This window comes from Leishmania panamensis (assembly GCF_000755165.1).
Source record: "Leishmania panamensis strain MHOM/PA/94/PSC-1 chromosome 7 sequence".
NCBI classification, from domain to species: Eukaryota; Euglenozoa; class Kinetoplastea; order Trypanosomatida; family Trypanosomatidae; genus Leishmania; species Leishmania panamensis.
Window position 1 is genome coordinate 452,476 of NC_025886.1, and position 18,779 is coordinate 471,254.

Here is an 18,779-nt window from a genome sequence, read left to right on the forward strand (position 1 = left end):
TCTGTCGCTTAGGCACTGCAACGCACCACTGCCTCCGAAGGGACGATCAAGGAAGGAGTTCTCCGGCACACTGCGCGCATGAGTCAGGTTGGTGCGTGGGGGCTCACTCTTTACGACTTACATGGTCACGTACTCGATTAATCGTTGTCTTGACGGCTCTTGTCTTTCTCTCTGTTGCTGTGCGCGTTCGTGAGTGTGTAGCCGCGCTAGCCTGCTGAGCCACTCCTGCAACTTGTGCTTCCTGTTCGTGTAGTTGTCTCTTGGTCGCGCCCCCTCGCTCTCTTGATCTCTGCATTCACCCCTTCCACCACGAGGCCGAATGTCCTCCTCACGTTCGTCGTCGTTATCTGATGGCGACGACAACGACCGTGCGGGCTCATCGTGGAGTGATGCCAGCGACGCGGTGAATTCGGTGACCGGCGAGGCAAACGCCAAGGGCGCGGCGCTAAGGCTTACTGAGGAAGACGACCGGGCGGTTGGTTGCGTGGAGGGCGTCAGGCTACTGGGGCCAAAGGAGCGTATTCACCGGTACCTTGATCAGTGCGTGCCCCCATCGCTCGTGGCCCATCAGCGCACCGCGGATGGACCCCTGCTGGCTCAGCTGTGTGCGGAGCTGGAGGCAGTCGGCAGTTCAAAGGCGTGGGCGAGTCACGTGCCCGCTACGGTGTTTGACGAGTACACGGCGACAGTTGAAGAGGGCGCGAGGAACATCGAGGCAGGCTTCCCCGCAAGCGCCGCCTTGCAGCCGAGTCCACGAGCTGACCTCTTCGAAGCCGCCTTGTATTCATGTGAGAACGTGGCGTACCCCTCGTATCCGTCGTTGGTGGAGCTTCGCCGCGCTGCGGAGTCCGGCAGTGGCGCCACCGTTCTGTGGTCGACGCTGACGCGTCACTTGTCGTACCTGAGTGTGCGGCTGCACGGGTTGCTGTCTGCGCCACACGGCTGCGTTGGCGCATACGTGCTGCCGCTACGCTTTCAGGCGTCGGTGGTGCCGCTGCTCTACACATGGGCGACGCACTGGCCCCTCATCGAGGCCGACATCGAGTGCTGGCGAGCGGTCGTGCAGTGCTTCCACACGGCGTGCCGACCACCGATCCCTAATAAGACATCCTCCGACGCGAATGGAGAGGCAGCGCTTGAAGCGACCTTCACGCTGCCGTGGCAGCCGCTGGCAGCACTGTGCCTGAGTGCTCGAGATAAGCGGAACGCTGAGCTGCCCTCATGGCGATCTACTCTCACTGCTGTCGTCACCTCGCTGCCGTCGCTGTGCCGCCGTGCGTCGCCTCACTTTAGCGCTGACGCCGTGGATGGTCTCTGGGGCTTTGTGGCCAGCCAGTTGGCGCCAACGGAAGATGGTGCTGCTGCACTCTCCTTGTTCGTGCGACTCGTGCCGTACCGTCACCTCTGCGAGCCCCAAACTGACGCGGTCGTTGCACAGGACTCTATCGAGCATGAGGCGATCGCCTTAAGAGAAGGTGACCACAAGTCTCAGGGCCAGCAGGAGGATGGGCTCGTGTCCACCACGACGGCGGCCGCGTCGCCGCAGCTGACGGCGCGCGCAAAGCAGATTCTGCACTTCCTACTCGTGGAGACAGCAGCGTGGGAGCCTCCCGGTCAGCCTTCATCTGCGGTAGAGCCAAGCAGTGCCAATGCGAGGAAGTCGAGGGTGCCGCCGCGCGGCATTTACTTTACATGGGCGAGGGCCGTCATGACATTCGCCGGATCGCTTGCACGCGCGCATCCTGGAGTGGCCGGTATGGACGCATTCGCAGAGCCGCTCTTCACCGCGTGGCTACAGGCGCTGCAGCTGCCGGTGGGGAACAGCGCCGGGCTTCCAGGCACTTCAGCGGCCGCCCTGTCGCGTCTCACGCGCCGTGGAGGACACGAGGCAAGCTTGCTGCCGGGGTGGAGCACTGCGCGTGATGACCCCGAGACGAGCTCGCGCGCAATCAGCTGGACAGCAGCACCGTACGTGCGGCTGCTGAACGCCTTCCCGGACACCAGTGACTCCCCGCTCTGGCGCCAGTTGGAACGGTGGCTCCACGCCACGAGCGTGCTAGTGCGCCCCGGCATGCCATGCCCCAGCGGCAGTCCAGCCGATCGCGTGTGCGACTGCTACAGCTCACTGGCGCGCGAGGCAGCTCGCCTCTGTTCTTTTACTGAGAAGAGGGCTGCATGCAAGCCACAGAAGTCACGCGGCGCGGAAGTCGTAGAGGAGCCTGGCGCGCAGACCAACTCACCTCCCGGCAATGCTACTGGCGAGTCGGCTTCTGCTCGAGCAGCACACCGCTGGAGCCCCGCCACAGTGGAGAGATTTGTCTGTCTCCTTCTTCCGCATGCCGTGGCGGCGTTTCAGGCGCGTGCGCGGCAGGCGCAGACGATGTTGTGGGCACTGCTGCGACTCTCGCCTGCCAAGGCGCTACCAGACTTTCTGCAGTGTGTGCGAACGGGCCTACAAAGCCCCACAGAGGTGGCGGCGCAGCGCGCTGCCTCGGCGCGGCTGCTCGCCGGCGCCGTGCCCACCATTCTGGCAGACACGGCAGCTGCATCGCTGCAGTCGTCTAACACGAGCCGAGCTACTCTGCTTGCCTTTCTGCGTGAGACGCTGCCGTCGGTGCTCACGTTTATCAATCCGAGCGACTTGGTGAGTGCACTTCCTGCCCTCTCACTCGTGGCGGTCGCAACGAGCTACGCCGCAGCTGAGGAAGTATTAGGCACAGTCGACGAGGTCGAGGCCTTTGCGAAGGTTTATGTGGCGCGTGTGCTTCCACTCTTTGCTGCCCACGCCGATGTCAACAAGGGCCATTTCCCCACCGCTGAGGTGATGGTTCGCGCGTTTCTGCGGACGCTGCCTCCCACGGCTTTCTCGATGGTGACGCGCGAGGTGTTGCGAGAGGCGCAAAGTCGTGATCATGGTGCTCGCATGGCCGGGCTGGTGCGCATGGTTGCTGCCTGCGCGCCGGCTGAGGCATGGGCCTGTGCAGAGAGGCACTGGCTCCGAGTCCTGCTGGATACGTCTGCGCGCGACGCCGAGGTGGAGTGGGCAGCACCGCTGCTTGCGGCCTGTGTCTCCCAGCTGGGCGACCGCTCGCTTGCACGCGCACAGGCCGCAGCGATCTGGCGCGGTGCGCTACTGCAGCTCTGCATTGTGACCAGTAAGAAGCGTCGCACCGCTGGCATTCAAGTCATGGAGGCTCTCATGACGTCGCTAACACGGCCGCGAGAGGACGCAAGGACACATTTTCGTATCTTAAATGAAAAACAGTGTCGACCGCAGCAGCTGCAGGGAGCGGAAGCGGACCCGCCCACTGCTCGTGTATCGTGCACTGCTACCTCACTGCCGCTGCCAAAGGTCGGCACCGCAGCTGAGGCGCGGGTGTATGTGGAGTGGCCGGGGACAGAGGATATGCAGGTGGCGGTGGATCTCTTCAACGCGTCGCTCAAAGACTGCGTGGATATCGTTGAAGGGGTCAGCGGTGGGGCTGTCCTCAATACCGGTGCAGCAGGGACGGCAGCGACTGTTTCAAGCGACGGCGGCATCTCGCTTTATGCGCACTTATTCGGTGGTGCTTCCACTGCCACCTCAGCACCGAGCGGCGGCGGGGCCGCTGCTACAGTCTTTTGCGAGAGCGCCGCCGCCGTTACGCGGCACAGCGTACTGGAGGGAACGCTTCACTGGATGCTGCGACTCTTCCTGGCATGCGAGTGGTTGTTTGTTGAGCCGACGCCCACGGGGACGGCAGCGAACGCACAGCAGACGCGCGGTGTGCCGTGGTGGGACGTGAATCCACGGGTGGCGTGGCATCCCACCGGTGCAGCACTGCTTCCAGCGTCGTGCAGGCCAGTCTACACGCGGGCGAAGGTGCTTGAAGTGCTTCGCAGGTGCGTGTGCCTTCCCATGCTACATCAGCACGTCGTCGTGCCTTTGCGCCAGTGCGGTGTGGAGCTGCAGGAGTGGTTTGGCCCACCAGCCAGCGAGGAGGCGTCCGCGTCGGGGGCGGAAAGCCAAAGTGACGTGGCTGAGTTGCTGAAGCTGCTCCAGTGGCTGTCGTCTTCCGTCGTGCGGATGCCTCAGCAGCGATGGAGACCGGCTGCGTCGCTCTCGCATTACCTGCGCCAGAGTATGGGGAAGCAGTGCCCATGGATGCGTCGACGGCTACCGCTGGAGTGCTGGACTGACCGCTCGATGCAGCTGCAGGTGGAGGCGGTGACGCACGGGCATCTGCCAGTGACGCAGAAGACCTTCTCGGATGTTGTGTCATTTCTGCAGAGCCTATGTCTGTCTCCGCACCGGTCCGTCTGGGGAGGAGCGATGCGGCTGCTCGTGCACGTGCGCCTCTTCGGTGCCCTCGATAGCGCCTCGCTTGCAACTTTTGAGGGCCGAGTGCGCGCCGTGGCGACAGACGTCATTCGCCAGTGGCTTGCAGGGGCGGCACCTTCAGTGTTAGAAGCCGCCGTGGCGAGTGGAACACTGCGTCCCCAGGGGCAGCTACTGTTGCCTGAGACCACCACAGCGGCGGTGAAAGGCACAGTTGACGGCGAAGATGGAGCTGGGCCGCTCATCACCTCAGTCACTCCGGCGGCCATCGAAGTTGCACCTCCCACGACGCTGCGGCTGCACACACTCCAGGGCGCAATGGAGGGGGTGCAGACGCTTCTGGTTTCACTGACACTCAGCCGCGAATTCTTTGAGGCGCCGCTCATGTGCGTGGAATCTCTGCGCTTCCTCGTTCGCTTCCCTGAAGAGCTGCGCTCCGCCACAGCCGGGCTGCTGCTGCCGCATCTCACTGAACGGGTGCGCACCTCCAAAGCGCTTCTCATCACCGGCGCCGCCCGCTCCCCCGCCTTCACGGAGGAGGTGGTGCAGCTTGCCTACGAGCTTGCTTCCACGTACCCTGCGCGTGCTGCGCTACTCGTGGCGTACGCCTATCTCGTCTACTGGCCGTCCCCGCGCCACTGGGTTGCACTGCGCACTGTGCGTTACCTCACGCGCCTCTCCCTCTCTCCGCACATTGTCCTACGGTGTGTGGCAGCCGACCTCTTACAGGCCGTGTCGCTGCCGGTCGCCGTGCGGGAGCCCACGTGGACGGTGTGCATGGTGACGGATGCCGTTTCGGTGCCGGTTTCCTTCTTCTTCTCGCCGGACACTGTGAGGGAAGTGCTTAGTGAGAAGGCGCAGCGGGCGCACCAGGCTGCTGTGGCAGCGGTGCAGGATAGCATGCACCGGCTGACGGAGGTGTGCCCGTTGATGCCGTACTACGCCAGCACAAAGGGCCTTGTGTTTCCGCTGAGATACCTTACCGTGCCCAGGTGCGCAGCGTCTGCACTGGGGCTGCATGAGGTGCAGCCAGGCACTGCGGTGACGCCTCAGTACGGCGGTGCGATCACCGGCCCCGCCTTTGTAGACGCCGTCACGCACACGCAGCCGTCCGAAGCGGCTGCGTACCGTCGGCAGTTACTCACAATTCTGCTTGGCGGCCCGGGTGGCAGCGTTGCGGCCGTGGAGGCGGCGGCAGAGGAGAGCTCCAGCGCATCAGAGGCCGAGACGCGACAGCTGAGTCCACATTCGTGGGCGCTGCAGCTACTGGCACTGCCGGTCGAGTGCCACCAGGTGTTCCATGACCGCCAGGTGGCGTCCGCGACCACAGTAGTGAAGCTGCTTGCCTCGCTGTCACAGGAGCCGGGGCCCAATGATGCATCGTCGCCATACTCGTCTGCTGCTTCGCTGCTGCTTGAATGGGCTGAAAATGCACTGCAAGCGTGGCAGCGCAGTCGCGATCAAACTAACCAGCCCCGAAGTGGGGACACGCAGCACGCATCTACTGCGGACACAAACGATTCTGACAGCCCTTCCATGTTTACCGCGCAGCATGGCGCGGCAGACGCATCTTGTGCTCACCTCACCGCTAGCGAGGGAGACGCAGAAGTGCGCGCCGACAATGAGGACACGAGCGAGCTGGAGGAGGATGAGATGTACCGCCTCTTCCGCTCTCTTGCGATTGTGTCCTCGGCCGTGCTGCGACTGACCGTCCCACTGCGAACAGCTGCAGCACCGAGCTCTGTTCACAAGGGCCACACAGATGTGGGGCTGCGGACGCGAGCAGTGCGCTTCTTCTCGGACGTTGTTGCGTGCGTCTGCAGTCATGCAGCCGTACCGCACCGCGTCGCCCAGCAGGTCATGCTGGTGGCCTTTGCGACATTGGGGGAGTCACTGACGTCGGAGGAGCTGTGGACTGTGGTCTATGCATTAGCGAGTCAACTGGGCAGTACAACCCATGCGGAGCCGGCGGCGGTGGCCGCTAATGATGCCGGCAGCGGTGCCGGTGATACGTGGTCACAGCGACAGCAGCGCCTCTTGTCCTTCATCGGCTCCCTCCTCTGCGGCGCGCCGCCAGGGGTCATCTGCGTCAACCTCTCGCGTCTGGTGGCCCTTGTCGAGGTGAATGTGCATCTCCTCAGTATCTCTTCGACGAGCCAAGTGCGACAGATGGCGGCGGTGGTGGTGGCTCAGCTGATTAAGTTCTCCACTCTGCAGAGCGGCCTTCGAGTCGAGTTCAGCAGCTGCCGTGCCTCCGCTGATGCGCTGATTGTCTCGCTCATGCGGCGTGCCAATACCGCCGTGTTTCAGGGAAGACTTCCGCTTGTGTGTGTCGGGGCCGAAAGCAAAGACATCCTGGCGAGTGGCACGCCAGCGGCTTGTGCTGCCGCCCCCGCCAGCCGCGGTAAAACATCTGGCCCGGCTGGGTTTCCATCGCCCACCTCCAAAGATGCAGCGCTGCTGACCTTCACGGTGCTGTGCCTTCGACAATCCACGGTGGACATGCTCGAGGCCCACGCACACGACATGGTGCTGTTGCTCTGCTGCTGCCTTGACTTGTCCTTTACGGAGGTGCAGCGGCTGCACGAGGTGGTGGAGGCAGCTTTTGCATCTTTGATGGCTCTTCGCATGCCCAAGATGCTTGTCCATGAGCTGATCGAGCAGCTCTGCAGTGTCTGCACAAGCCCCATCGCGTATGGTACCTCACGGCGGGCAAAGGCGGCGTGCACGCGTGCACTGCGTCGGCTTATCTTTCCGAACCTGCACCGCATCGGCAGGTTTACCGTCATGGAGCAGATCGCTGCCGCGAGCCTTGCTGCTTTGGCGCACCGTGACGCCAGCGTCCGTGCCGAGGGCAGTCACCTGATGGTCGTGCTCACCAAGGTCGCCGCCGAGGCGCAGATGCGCGTGCTAGTGCAGCGTCTGGGGCAGGAGCTGCGCCAGCTCCCCTGTGAATCTGCCGCTACCGCGTCTGCGGCGGCGGAGTACCAGCAGGAAGATGCACCCTCCAGCAATGGTGCTGGCCCAGCATCGATGGGCCGTCGTGTTGCCCTCGTGCAGGCTCTCGGCGCGGTGGTCCTGGCTGACCCAGGTGACCCATCTTCGTACGTACCAAAGGTGATGGTGCAGCTTGCGGCCTGCGCGCAGGAGGACGGCACGGAATGCGGTCGTGTGGCAAAGCGCGTCTTCGAGGCATGGTGGCATGCGCACCGCGAGGGGTGGGAGCATGTCTACAAGTCGCGTTTCACGCCTGTGCAGGTGGATGCGATGTCCGACCTTCTCGCACCACGCTACTACGCATAGATAAGGTGTCCAGAAGAGGCGAGGGATGCGGAGAGGCGCGGGGGGTCTAGCCCTGGGGACCATGAGGAGAGGTGTGCATCCCTTCTCCCTCCTTTGCTGATGCCGTCTTGTCGCTCTATTTCTCTACCGGAGGTTTATCTCGGCTCTCTCTCTCCTTCGCCCTCCGCTCCTCCCCCCTAGCGCTCTCCCTCGTCATGCGACAACCCCGATTTAGTGTGTGCATGCGTGTCTGCTTGGACCGGCGAGAGGCATTTTTGGACGCTCGTACCCTCTCTTGAGGTGCTCCGTCATACGACGTGCCGTCATCCCTTCCTGAACTCGTATGCCCACGCAGAGGTGTTAACGTTGTACCAACACACTCCGCCCTTTTCACCGTATGCACGGAGGAGCGAGACGAGCAAAAAGTTCCCCCTGTAACTCGACATCACCGGTGTCGCGGAGGAGGGTTGGGGGAGCGAAGTGCGCTGTGGCAGCCTTGCGCCCACAACGGGGTGAGCCCGCCCTGCCCCTTTCTCTCCTCTCTCCATACCGAGGCAGAGCCTACGCGCTTCCATTTCGGTCTTCTCTTCCTCCTTTGCCGCCTCTGCGATTGCGGGTGGGGAGAGGGGGAGGAGGCAGCACAGCGGCGCGTGTACGACCGGTCGCGCGCGCTCTCCCGTTCTCCATCTCTTATATTTTCGTGCGTGCCACCACTCCCTTTTCTCCCCCCTCCCCTCCCCCCTTTCTCTCTCTCTCTCTGCGTGTGTGTGTGTGTGTGCCTCATCGCTTGGTTTCCTCCCCACCCTTCCCTCATCATGTTACCAATGCACATGTTGACTCATGTTGTACCCTCACCATCATATCCTTAGAACCACCGCCTCATCAGCGCCGTAGATCGGCCTCCCTCTCTCTTCCACCTGCCCAACGGCAGTTCTCTCTCCTGCGTTCAGTTCACCAGAGAACGGCAGAAAGCGAAGACGGGAGCTGGAGCTCGAACTTCCTCCTCCGCTGTAGTGGCTGTCTACTCCACCACCAGCACCTACACCCACACACAGACATACCCACATACCCGACGGGGAGCTTCCGTGGTGCGTGCAAGGGGTCATCACGCTCTGGACCTCGCTCCTTTCTTTCCTCGTCTTCTACTCCGCAAGCAAAGGCAGCAGCAAAAGTACGTAATCCCCGTTCCCCCCCTCCCCAGTTCACCCAAGCCGACCCTTCCCTTCGTTCTCTTCACCCGTCTCTGAATTTTCTGTACAGCGAAGACGAGCGTGTGGCGCGTGTGCCCCTGACTTACCTCTCAGTCTCACACCTTCGCCCTCTCTGCTCCTTCCGCCTCGCTCCTTGTCTACGCCGGCGTCTTGGTACCACTACTACCTGCGCCTATAGTCGTTTCGCTCGTGTCGTCCCTTTCCTTCCGGTTGGAGGCGTCGCGGCGACTGTGCGCGCTCTCACCCCCCTCTCCTTCTCCCACATTATTACCTCCTCCCTGTCTTGCACCCCCACTCTGTCACCATCACCCCACCCACCCTCCAATCATTCACGTACTCTCCCTCTGTGTGTTCGCGTGGCTCTCTTTGACGTTCTGCCTCTCTCAGTCTCTCGCTCGGTGCTCTCCCCTCCCCCCCCCCTCCCTCCTTTCCTGCTGTGCGGTCCGTCCCTGTTGGACAGCGCATCTCTCGTCATTTTACTGCGCTCTGCACGTTCCCCCTCCCCCCCCCCTCTCGGCGAGCGTCCCTCTGGCACTTTGTTTTCCCTTCGTGTTTTCATTTTATTCGACCATCTTCTCCCCCCAATACGCTGTTTGACTTCTCCGCGTTGTCTTCACGCAGTGTGGACATCTCCTACCACTGTTATCGTGGTGCTGGCAGTCCCTCCCTCCCTCCCTCTCTTTCGCCTTCCTTCCCCCACCTCGCCACCCGCATCAACGCAGTCGCAGAGAGGTAAATACTCCACCACCTCTTTACTCTGCCCATATACATGCATGCACCGATAGTCCTGCCTTCCTCTCTTTCATTCATTTCGCTCGCCTCCCTCAAATGTGTGTTCCCATTGTATGTCTCCCCCTTCCCTAAAGTCACCTTTTATTCACCCCCCACCTATCCTCCTCCTCCCGTACGCGGCTCCACATCATTGCCAAGCCCACTTTCCCCCCTTCTTCGGTTCTTTTGCTCTATGCCTGCGTGTGCGTCCCTCTCTCTCTCCCTCTCTCCCTCTCTCGCATATTCTCCCTCTCGGTGTCTGTGAATCCGGCAGCGTTGACGATACCGGAGGAGTGACGGCAGGCCACCCCCCGACGCCATCTCCCTTTTCGTTTCCCCTTGGAGCGGGCGAACGTGGCCGGACGCGGACCCACGAGCCAGAGCAGGACCCCCCCTCCCTACGCTCTTCCCAGCGCTGCTGTCGCTGCTCCTCTCGCTTCTTCCCATTGTGTTTCTTCGCTATCACATCTGTTTTGGTGTATGCACGTACCCCCTTTCCGTCGCTCTCCTGTGCGTGGGTCTCTGTCTGTGCGTAAGCGTCTGTGTGCGTCTCTCGCGTGTGCTCGGCCATCATTGCCCAAAAGGGGGGAGCGCGCAGAAGAACGCACACGACAGCGGGTAGACTCGGATCCACGTCGGCATGAGCGCTTCCGCCTCTTCGTTTGCCTCCCCAACCCTCGCAGTGGGCCGATCCTCGCCCAATGCACGACCACTGCGACCCCTTCAATCCACCGACGCTGTCTCCACCGAGCACGCTGGCGCACACGCGACAGCGCCAACCGGTCGCCCACTGTCGCGGGCGTCGTCGTCGCAGTTGATCTTCACACAGCCTCCAGGGGAGCCGCTGCGGGCGAGACCCCCCACGTCTTCGTTAGAGGAGCAGGAGCTCTGCATAGGCAGCGCCGCCGTGGCGGATGAGCGAATGCAGAGGACAGAGCTGCTGGGGCTGATCGCGCGGTTCAGCAGGTCACTGATGCCTGTCACGGAGCGGCTTATTCGGCTGCGCGGTGCTCTCAAGGGGCTGCAGGAGCAACTCATCGTCACCACTCCAGCAGCTGCAGTCGTATCCGCGACAAGTGGCGCCTCCGCCGGTGCGTCCATCTCCTCGGTGAACGTGTCGGAGGCAAGCCCGTCTCCACGTCTGTGCGTGGCGGGAGCGTCGGATGTGGACGTGGAGGAGGTGCTCTGTTTCCTTGTCCACCGTGATCCGCCACCGCACCGGCGCGGAGCCGGCTCTGGAGTGGCTAGAGGCGCAAGTGGCATCCGTTCCCCTGCCTTCAGCAGCGGCAGCATCCCTGGTGGACGTCCTCCTATACCGGACGCCGGGCTGCTTGTTACCCCGCGTACCTCACCGTCCAGCACCATGCCACGAAGGTGGTCTCGACTCGAGTCGGGTGGTGGCGGGGCAGAGGCAAACGTAATGACCTCCGCCAGTGGGCTGTGGCCGACCAGCGCCATCGGCTTCGGTGACGCCTCCTGCCCGTCATCGCCGTCTGCGCCATCCTTTCGATTCCCCTCCACTCCACCCCTGGCGCTGACGCACGTGTCTGGCGCCTATGCGATGATGCACGACTCACCATCCCCCAGTGCGATCAGTCACCCTTGCAGTCCGTTGATGATAGACTCACCATCGCTCGACCAACTCCCGGTGCCCATGGCGCACTCGTGCATTGCATCTGGTGTACACCACTGTGGTGTGCAGGGGTCGCAGGACAACGTGGCAATTTCCTCTTACCCCCGACAAACTGTGCCTTCGCCGCCGCTGCCTGCTATGGCGTCCGCGACGACAACCTCAGCGACGATCAGCGCTGCTGCGCACAACTTACATCAGCACCGTGCCCTCTCCCCCCACCCGCCTCCCTTGAGCGTTACCGCTGGCGGTCCGCAAGCTACAACACCGCCACCTCCGCTCCCGGCAGCACCGGCAAACCACCACGTGTGTCGGGTGCGTTCAACGAGGTCGCTGGAGTCCCGCATGCTTCTCAGCTCACCTTTTGGCGTGGTAGCGAAGGATGCCGAGGCGCCGAGCTACGAGTCGCTGCCGCAGATGGTGCCCCGCGACACCTCCTCGACGGTGGAGGTAGCTAGCGAGGAGGGTGCTGAGAGCGCGTCGACGCCGTCCATGAGCCTTTCCTCCACCATGCCCGACCTTTCCGCGACTCCTCTGCCGCCACTGCCCGGGTTCTCCACATTGACAACACTGGAGGTGAGTGGCGTACCATCGCGTACCCCATCGCTACAACCTGGTACTTCCACGGTGGTCTCGCTAACATCGCCAACGCACCGGAGCATCATAGTGCCAGGGGCGGTGAACTACACTGTCGGGGCCAGCAGCGGCGCCGCCGTCACGAGCTTTCGGCGCAGAACGGGAAGCAGTCAGACCTTCGCTGGGTCGTCTCCCTCGCCTGCTTGTGAATCTCCGGCGTCGCCGACGCCTATCATGATCAACTCGCTTCAGCGCACTTCGTCGCAGTGCTCGGAGGTGAGCGAGCAGCTGCATCGTCATCACCGGTCGCTGCTCGGCAGCTCCGTGCTGCCCGGGGCAGCGCGCTTCATCACCTTGCCGACACCATTTTTTCCGCGGGCGGGGGTCAGCGGGCCGGGCAGCGGAGGCCGAAGCCTTCGCGAAGACTCTACCATCCTCTCCCGCGCCTCCTCCGTCGCCGCACCGGCAACGCGGTATGCACAGCGAGTGCAGCGCCGTGTACTGACAGTCAGCCAGATGCAGCTTCGACTCTCCGCATGGGACCTCTTCCATCCAGAGCACATCGGCGCCCGCTATCGGGCGGCATTGCAGGCCACTGCCGCGGCCTCTGGGGTCACGAGCCCTTCCATTTCACCGACCTCGGGGGAGCAAAGTAAGCGGCGGGCAAAGAATGGGCGGGAAAGTGGCATGAGCAGCAGCGGAAGCAGGCTGAGCAACTCTCGGTACCAGGAGTACTCGCAGCACTCATATGGCACCAACGCGGTATCGGAGATGTCGCAGCGCGCGCTGCCGGGCCCTCATTGGCTGGTTAGCATGATCGAAGACAGTGTTTTGCGCTACGAGCCGCTGCCGTCCGCTGAGCAGCCGCCGCCGTTCATGCAATCCCCGCCGGTGGCCACCACTTCCGATTTCATATTTCTCTGTGTACCCTACGAGGCTCTCGTGCGCGGCATGGAGCAAGAGGTGCGGCGCGGCAGTGGTATTAACTCGCGTAATCTGTTCGGTGTCAGCGCCGACGGCGTCGGTGTGTCCGTTAGTGGCGACGTGGAGGTCGAGGAGGTGGCGGCGGTGCTCGACATCCTTTTCGGGCTCTTCAGTGGCACCAAACAACATCATTTACGAGGACAGTCGCAGCGGCCGCAGCCACACAACGCCACCTCAGAAGCAAAGTCGAGCCTCGAGAGGGTGAACAGCGCCAGCGGCGGCGGAGGCGAGCAACATGTAACGGACAGCTTAAGCTCCTACCCGCACGTCGCCACTAGGTCTTTCATTGACACCATCAGGGAAGGGAGCCATGATGATGAGATGGCCTTGCATGAGTCCACCACCCCAGAAGCTTCATCGCAGCGAGTGCGAGTCTTCACGGCAGGCACCTCCTCTGCTGCTGACTTCCCATCATCCACCTCGAAGCGGCTGGAGTCCACAGGAAGTCTTGACAGCGATACTGCTATCTTGCCGCCTCAGTATCATATGGTGCCAGGGCTACCGGTCTCCTCGAGTGACGAGTGGTTGCTGCCGCTGCGGCAGGCCCTTGTCGATCGCACGATCTTTCTCCTCGTCAAGCCCGGCTATGAAGAGTCGCCGAAGAGAAGTGGGCACCGTGCAGGCATGTCAAGTCGCACCGAGGACGCGGACGGCGCCTTTGACAAACGAGTAGTACACCGTTTTCTGAAGTTTGCCAAGACGCACTATGGAGTCACAGTGCAGCCATGGCGCGTCACCATCTTCAGCTACCGTGACGCAACGCGAGCCCGCAACGTGATGCTGGCTCTCTATGCCCAGCGGCTACGCCAGCAGCCACAGCAGCGACGTCGACTAAGCATCAACTCGCATTCGAGTGCAGAGGCGCTGCCGCAAACGCCTCGGTCCTGTAGCACCGGCGAGGACGATGTGGCTGGAAAAGTTGTTCCAGCAGGCTGCGCAGATGCGTTCGCTGGATCTACCACATCGCCTGCCCCCCGCAGCGGCGTGCGCCGCTCCTTCATCTCCACGCTTGAGTCTGCGTGCATAGCAGCTGAGGTGCCGGCGAGGACGACTCCTGGCAAGGGGCAGACGCTGGACGGTGCATCCCTTGCGTCGGCTTCGCGGCTCACACTAACGTCTTTGGCTAGCGGCAGCGAGGGTCGCCGTGGTTGCCGTGATGGTCCCAGTTGTCCACACGACAGTGAGAGTGGCCAGAGGGAGTTTTCTGGCGCTGCCTACGCTTTGCTAACACAGTCGTTGTGCGTTCCACCGCTTTCGGTGGCGCTGGCGCAGTACGCTCCGCTGCTCGAACGTCATACCGCCTCTCGCCCCTGCTCCCCAGCCAGATTTGCAACCGGGACAGGGCTTGCTGTCAGTACGATGGACGAGCCCGCCGAGGGCGCCGCCCCGGCGGACGTGAGCGACAGCGACGTGGACGCTGTCGCGGCGGCGGCGGTGACCTGCACACATGTGGCGGAGGTTACGTGGGGCTCCAGCGGCGCTGCTGGAGTGGGCAGCGCTCTACGTTACTTCCAGCACGCCGCAGCCACGCATCGCGTGCCAAGAGCGGGATTTTTGGTAATGGTGTGGTCGTGGCAGCTCTCTGCGCTGCTGCCGGTCATTATAAAAGACGCCCAGTCGCGATGTAATCGACTGCGGCACAGCAGTCGCCACGCCCAGCACAAACTGCATGGGGTGCAGCGAAGTGTGGAGCTTCACCTGGCCGCCAGCCCAGCCAAGAGCGTGGCGGCCCTGGAAGTGCGGCTGCAAGTGGGCTTTCACGAAATGGCACAACGCTTTTTGCAGGACCTCCGCCGACTGTTTATCTTGGCAGGCTCGGCCATCGCTGCCACGGATTCCTCGCCCGTCTCCAAGGCGTCGTCGTCGTCGTCGTCCGCGTGGCCAGCAACAGGCCCGTCGGCATACGGACAGCGACAGCAGCAGGTGCCGCCCTTGGCACCACTGGATGCACTGCTGGTGTACGACTCTCCGGCTCTTCGAGAGGCATACCAGCGCCTTACTCGGGCGGTCTTTCAATTCCACGCCTTCTACCTTGCAGGGCAGTTCGCCTTCGATACTCGGAACCCAAGGCAGTTCTCGCGGACTCATCAGGATGTAGCACATGAGAGAAAGCCCTCGCAGCCACCATGGGCAACTTCCGTGTACGAGCAGTGCTACAGGGCTCTCCGGGAGGCAATGTGCCGCTCGCAGGTACAGCTGTATACACCACTCAGGAGCTGCAAAGGCCTCACCGTTGTCCCACCCGGCGAGTCGTGCACGCGACCGGGAACTCCCTCCCCTGCGCCGCTGCCGCCACCCGTGCGAGCGATCACCTCCGCCACTGCCACACCGACACATCCTGCTTCTCGCCCCACCCCACCACACAGAGCGACTCCAGTGCCTATGACCGCAAAAGGGGAGACCGAGGAGGTGCCGGTGGCGAAGGTGGACCTCCGATCCAGCTCCCGCCCCCGCTGCCACTCCTGCCTCAAGAATGCTGCAGGCTCGGCGACCTCATCGATGAAGGAGTCCACACCGCTGCGACCTGCACCGCGTAGCGAGCCAATCGCTGCGTCTCACCCGGTGACTGTCAAAGATGACAGCGATGGACAGCCACTGCGGCAGTTCTTTTCAGCACCGTCGTTTCTCACCTCCGCGGCATGGGAGCCTGCCGCTACGGCGTGTCAGGGAGTCGCCAGTGCGGAGTCCACAGCTACGAAGAGCGACAAGGACTCTGGACATGGTGGGCCTAGAGAGGAACGCATGACACAGAGGAGACCTTCACAGCAAGCGAGCGACGGGGGCGCTGACGTTGACGGCATCTCCCGACTCGGTTTCGAGGCGCTTCAGCAGCGCTGCCTCATCATGGAGCATCAGCTCATTGCCCACGTTTCGCAGATCAACACAGAGATTATTAACTTCCTGCTTGCCACTTGTGTGGCTGCTGTGCCGCACTTGCAGCATGACTGTGTGGGCGCAGAGCTGGCGCGGATGAAGGATGCACATGCGGAGATCGTGTCCAGTTTCACGGCGGTGCGCGGGCGTAAGGACGCTGCGATTGCGATGTCCCACCTCTACGCCCGGCTCGAGGAGTGGGGCGCTGACATGTCCCACCTGGTCTCCGTTGTGCGGTCGCGACGGCACCTCGAAAAATTCATTACACAACTGCGCGCTGTTCTGTGCGAGGATGAAGTGCGCGCGCTTGCAGTCTTCCGCGGTGGGACCGATGGTGGCCAAGAGTCGGAGGACGCGATGCGGCAGACATCGCAGGTCTCTGACGCGCCACTGTCGTCGCCGAGTGCTGCAACGGCGGCGCGACGTAGGAGTGGTGCAGCTGCGGTACGTTCACCTCTGATAAGTGGTACCGCAGGCGCCAGCGATCGCCTTAACTCACGGCAGAGTGCATCGAAGGGATCGGCAGAGCAGCACGCGGCCACATCTTCTAGCCTGAGGAGCACTCCTTGCGCCTTCGCCTCGAAGCCCTTAGCGGTGGTGGTGGGTCACCGATCTGCTCGGATGCTGCGCTACTACATCTGTCTCGCCTGCAAGCAGCATGGCACCACCAACGGCAGTGGCACCCTCTCCGACACTGGCACACTCGTTAACGCGCAGCGTAGCGGCGTGTTCGGCGACATGTTAACATCTCCGTCGCCGTCCCGGTCGCTGCACTCTGTTCAAGGTGGCATCTCAACGCCGATATCACTTCGCCGTAGCTCACGCGTGAAGGAAGCCGGCGGTGGGCGCGGGGTATTGGACTCCAGCGTTTCTCTCTCCAGCATGTCGGCCGCGTGGAATCGAGAGGAGCAGTGTCTCCGCGCCGAGGGCAGTGGCCGCAGCCAGCGTGCCTGTGGTTCTGGTGGCACAACATCGACGACAGTGGCCGCCTTTTTCGCCTGCCCGTCTCAGCCACCGATGACGGCCGTGTCCGCAGAGATGCTCGCGGCGCTGGAGGTCGTAAAGCAGGGACCCCTTACGGCCCAACGGCATGCTTCGGCGCCGCACGCCCTGCCCGATGCCGACCCAGGGGCGATTGGGCTCAGCAGAGACGGCTCGTTGGCCACGCCGACGTCGACCGGTGGTATCTCAGCCACGCACGAGAACAAGCAAGCGCTCAATCCAGCTGACGGCCCGGAGCTTCGACAGTTTGTGGTGCCCGTGAATACCAGCGCGGCGGCAGCTGCTGCACCCCGCTGCGCCGACGCAGGTGGCAGCGCGTGGACGACACAGCTGGCGCAGTGGCGCTCCACCATGACTGAAGCAGAGCGGCCGGCTCATGACGCTTCTGCGGCGCCGTTGCTATGGATTGTTCTGGACGCGTGGGATGAGACGCTGCTCCGCATGCCCTATGGCCTATTGCTCCATGTCGACACCGCCAGCTACGCTGAGTCTCTCAACCGCATGAGTGGTGACCTCATGAAGATGCAACAGCGATGGTCGAGTCGCTGCAAAGATTCGCTGGCGAGAGTCAAGCGGCAACTCAAGGCCATGGAGGAGGACCTCAGTAGGATCTGTGATGAGAGTGGTCGGGCACGTGTTGAGTACGTCCAGGAGTTGCGGGCCGTGTTCGATGCGGCCTCCCTCTTCGCTGCCCCCGGTGTGGCCTCTTCATTGAGCACCTAACTCGTCTCTGTGAGTTTGTTTGGGCAGCGCTTAGAGCCGGACTGCCTACGGAGAGCACAGGAGGAGGGCATGGAGGGGTAGCAGGTGGGGGGGCGCCGCGCGGCAGAGAAGACCATCTCCTCTGCCGTACTCACGCCCCTTCCCCTTACTCGTCTTTTCCGAGCGCGGCCAAGCTGTTTGGATATTTTCCTCCACTTGCTGAGCAGGGGCACCCCTCAGTGCGTGGTGTCTCAGGGCTCAGCACCCCCCCCCACTCGGTGTGGGGAGGCCAGGCAGCCCCCGCCATTCCTGTCAGTGCCGAGCCACTTCTGGTGCTGACGGGGCCCAGCGCCTGCGGTGTGGGGGAGGTCTGAGCGGTGTCTCGCTGCTGACGTCGACGGTGAGGGCCTGGATGGCGCTGCGTCGGAGCGACCTGCGGGAGTGAGCAGGTGTGTGCCACCCATATTATGATGGGCAGCGTGCCAGGGGGTGGGGCGGGGCGTACGCGTCTCCCCCGGCCCTCGCCGCTCAGTGGCGTGGCGAGACTGGGTGTGTCTCACCTCCCGAGGGGTGCGCCACGTGGCGACCAGCGGAGCAGGTGACTGGGTGGATTCCGAGGCCGACGGCCGTGCTGAGACGACTGGGTGCGCGCACTGCTGTAGGACGGGTGTCTACGCCTGCTTCGCGCCACGTGCACGGCACCTGTGGCAGGCTGGTGGTGGTCGTGGTGGTGGGATGGGCTCTCGTGCTGCTGTATGGCGGCGAGGGGACACAGTGAACGGGTGAAAACTCTCTTGCTTTTTCTCCTTTCAGCTTCTTGATGTGCAGTCACGTGAGAGCGCGTCACGATATTGAAGGCCTGTCTGTCTCTCTCTCTCTTTCTGTGCCACCCATCAGGGTAGCATCCAGATCTCTTTTCATCTCCGCCGGTTTCGCTGAGACTGCACGTTGGAAGAGGCGGACGTCGAGTAGTGCCGCTGAGCGAAGGGCGCGAAGGGATGAGAATGGAAGAGGAGGTCAGCTAAGAATTCAACACTCGTCAGGGCGTGTAGAGGGGCCAAGGGAGAGAGAGAGGGGGGGGATAGGGATGATGAAGCGGTATGGGTGTGTATGCGCTCGATGGTAGGCGTACCCCATGTTTAGCTTTGCCATGGAGACACTCTCAGCCCCCCGCGCTTCTTTTTGTTGCTCATTTCCGCGATTTCGTGACTCTGACGAAGGAGATGAGGAAAGAGGGAAAGACGACGCGTTGTGGTACGCTGAGTGCGACACGCACGCATGGAAATCGGGTACTCTTTGGCTGTGCTTTTACGATCTCCTCTCTGCGCTGGCCTGTGCTGCAGCAGCAGCCATGTATGTCTGTGCCGCTCGTTCAACTTCTCCTGCTCTTGCTCGCGGTCTCCCCTCCCCCTGTCGGCTCGTTTTTTCC

General features: G+C 62.7%; 2 protein-coding genes across 2 annotated transcripts, besides 1 other annotated feature; both read left to right on the top strand.

Moving 5' to 3' along the window:
• Nucleotides 1-319: 319 nt before the first annotated feature.
• Nucleotides 320-7,621, top strand: LPMP_071000 (hypothetical protein; the record flags this gene model as incomplete). The annotated part of the gene is made up of 1 exon (XM_010705805.1): nucleotides 320-7,621. The coding sequence occupies one exon, from the start codon at nucleotides 320-322 to the stop codon at nucleotides 7,619-7,621; it is 7,302 nt and encodes a 2,433-aa protein (XP_010704107.1).
• Nucleotides 7,622-10,222: 2,601 nt separating this feature from the next.
• LPMP_071010 (hypothetical protein) lies at nucleotides 10,223-17,371 on the top strand (the record flags this gene model as incomplete). Its single annotated transcript, XM_010705806.1, has 1 exon — nucleotides 10,223-17,371. The coding sequence occupies one exon, from the start codon at nucleotides 10,223-10,225 to the stop codon at nucleotides 17,369-17,371; it is 7,149 nt and encodes a 2,382-aa protein (XP_010704108.1).
• A 194-nt stretch (nucleotides 17,372-17,565) lies between these two features.
• Nucleotides 17,566-18,123: a repeat region.
• The last annotated feature ends 656 nt before the right edge of the window (nucleotides 18,124-18,779 follow it).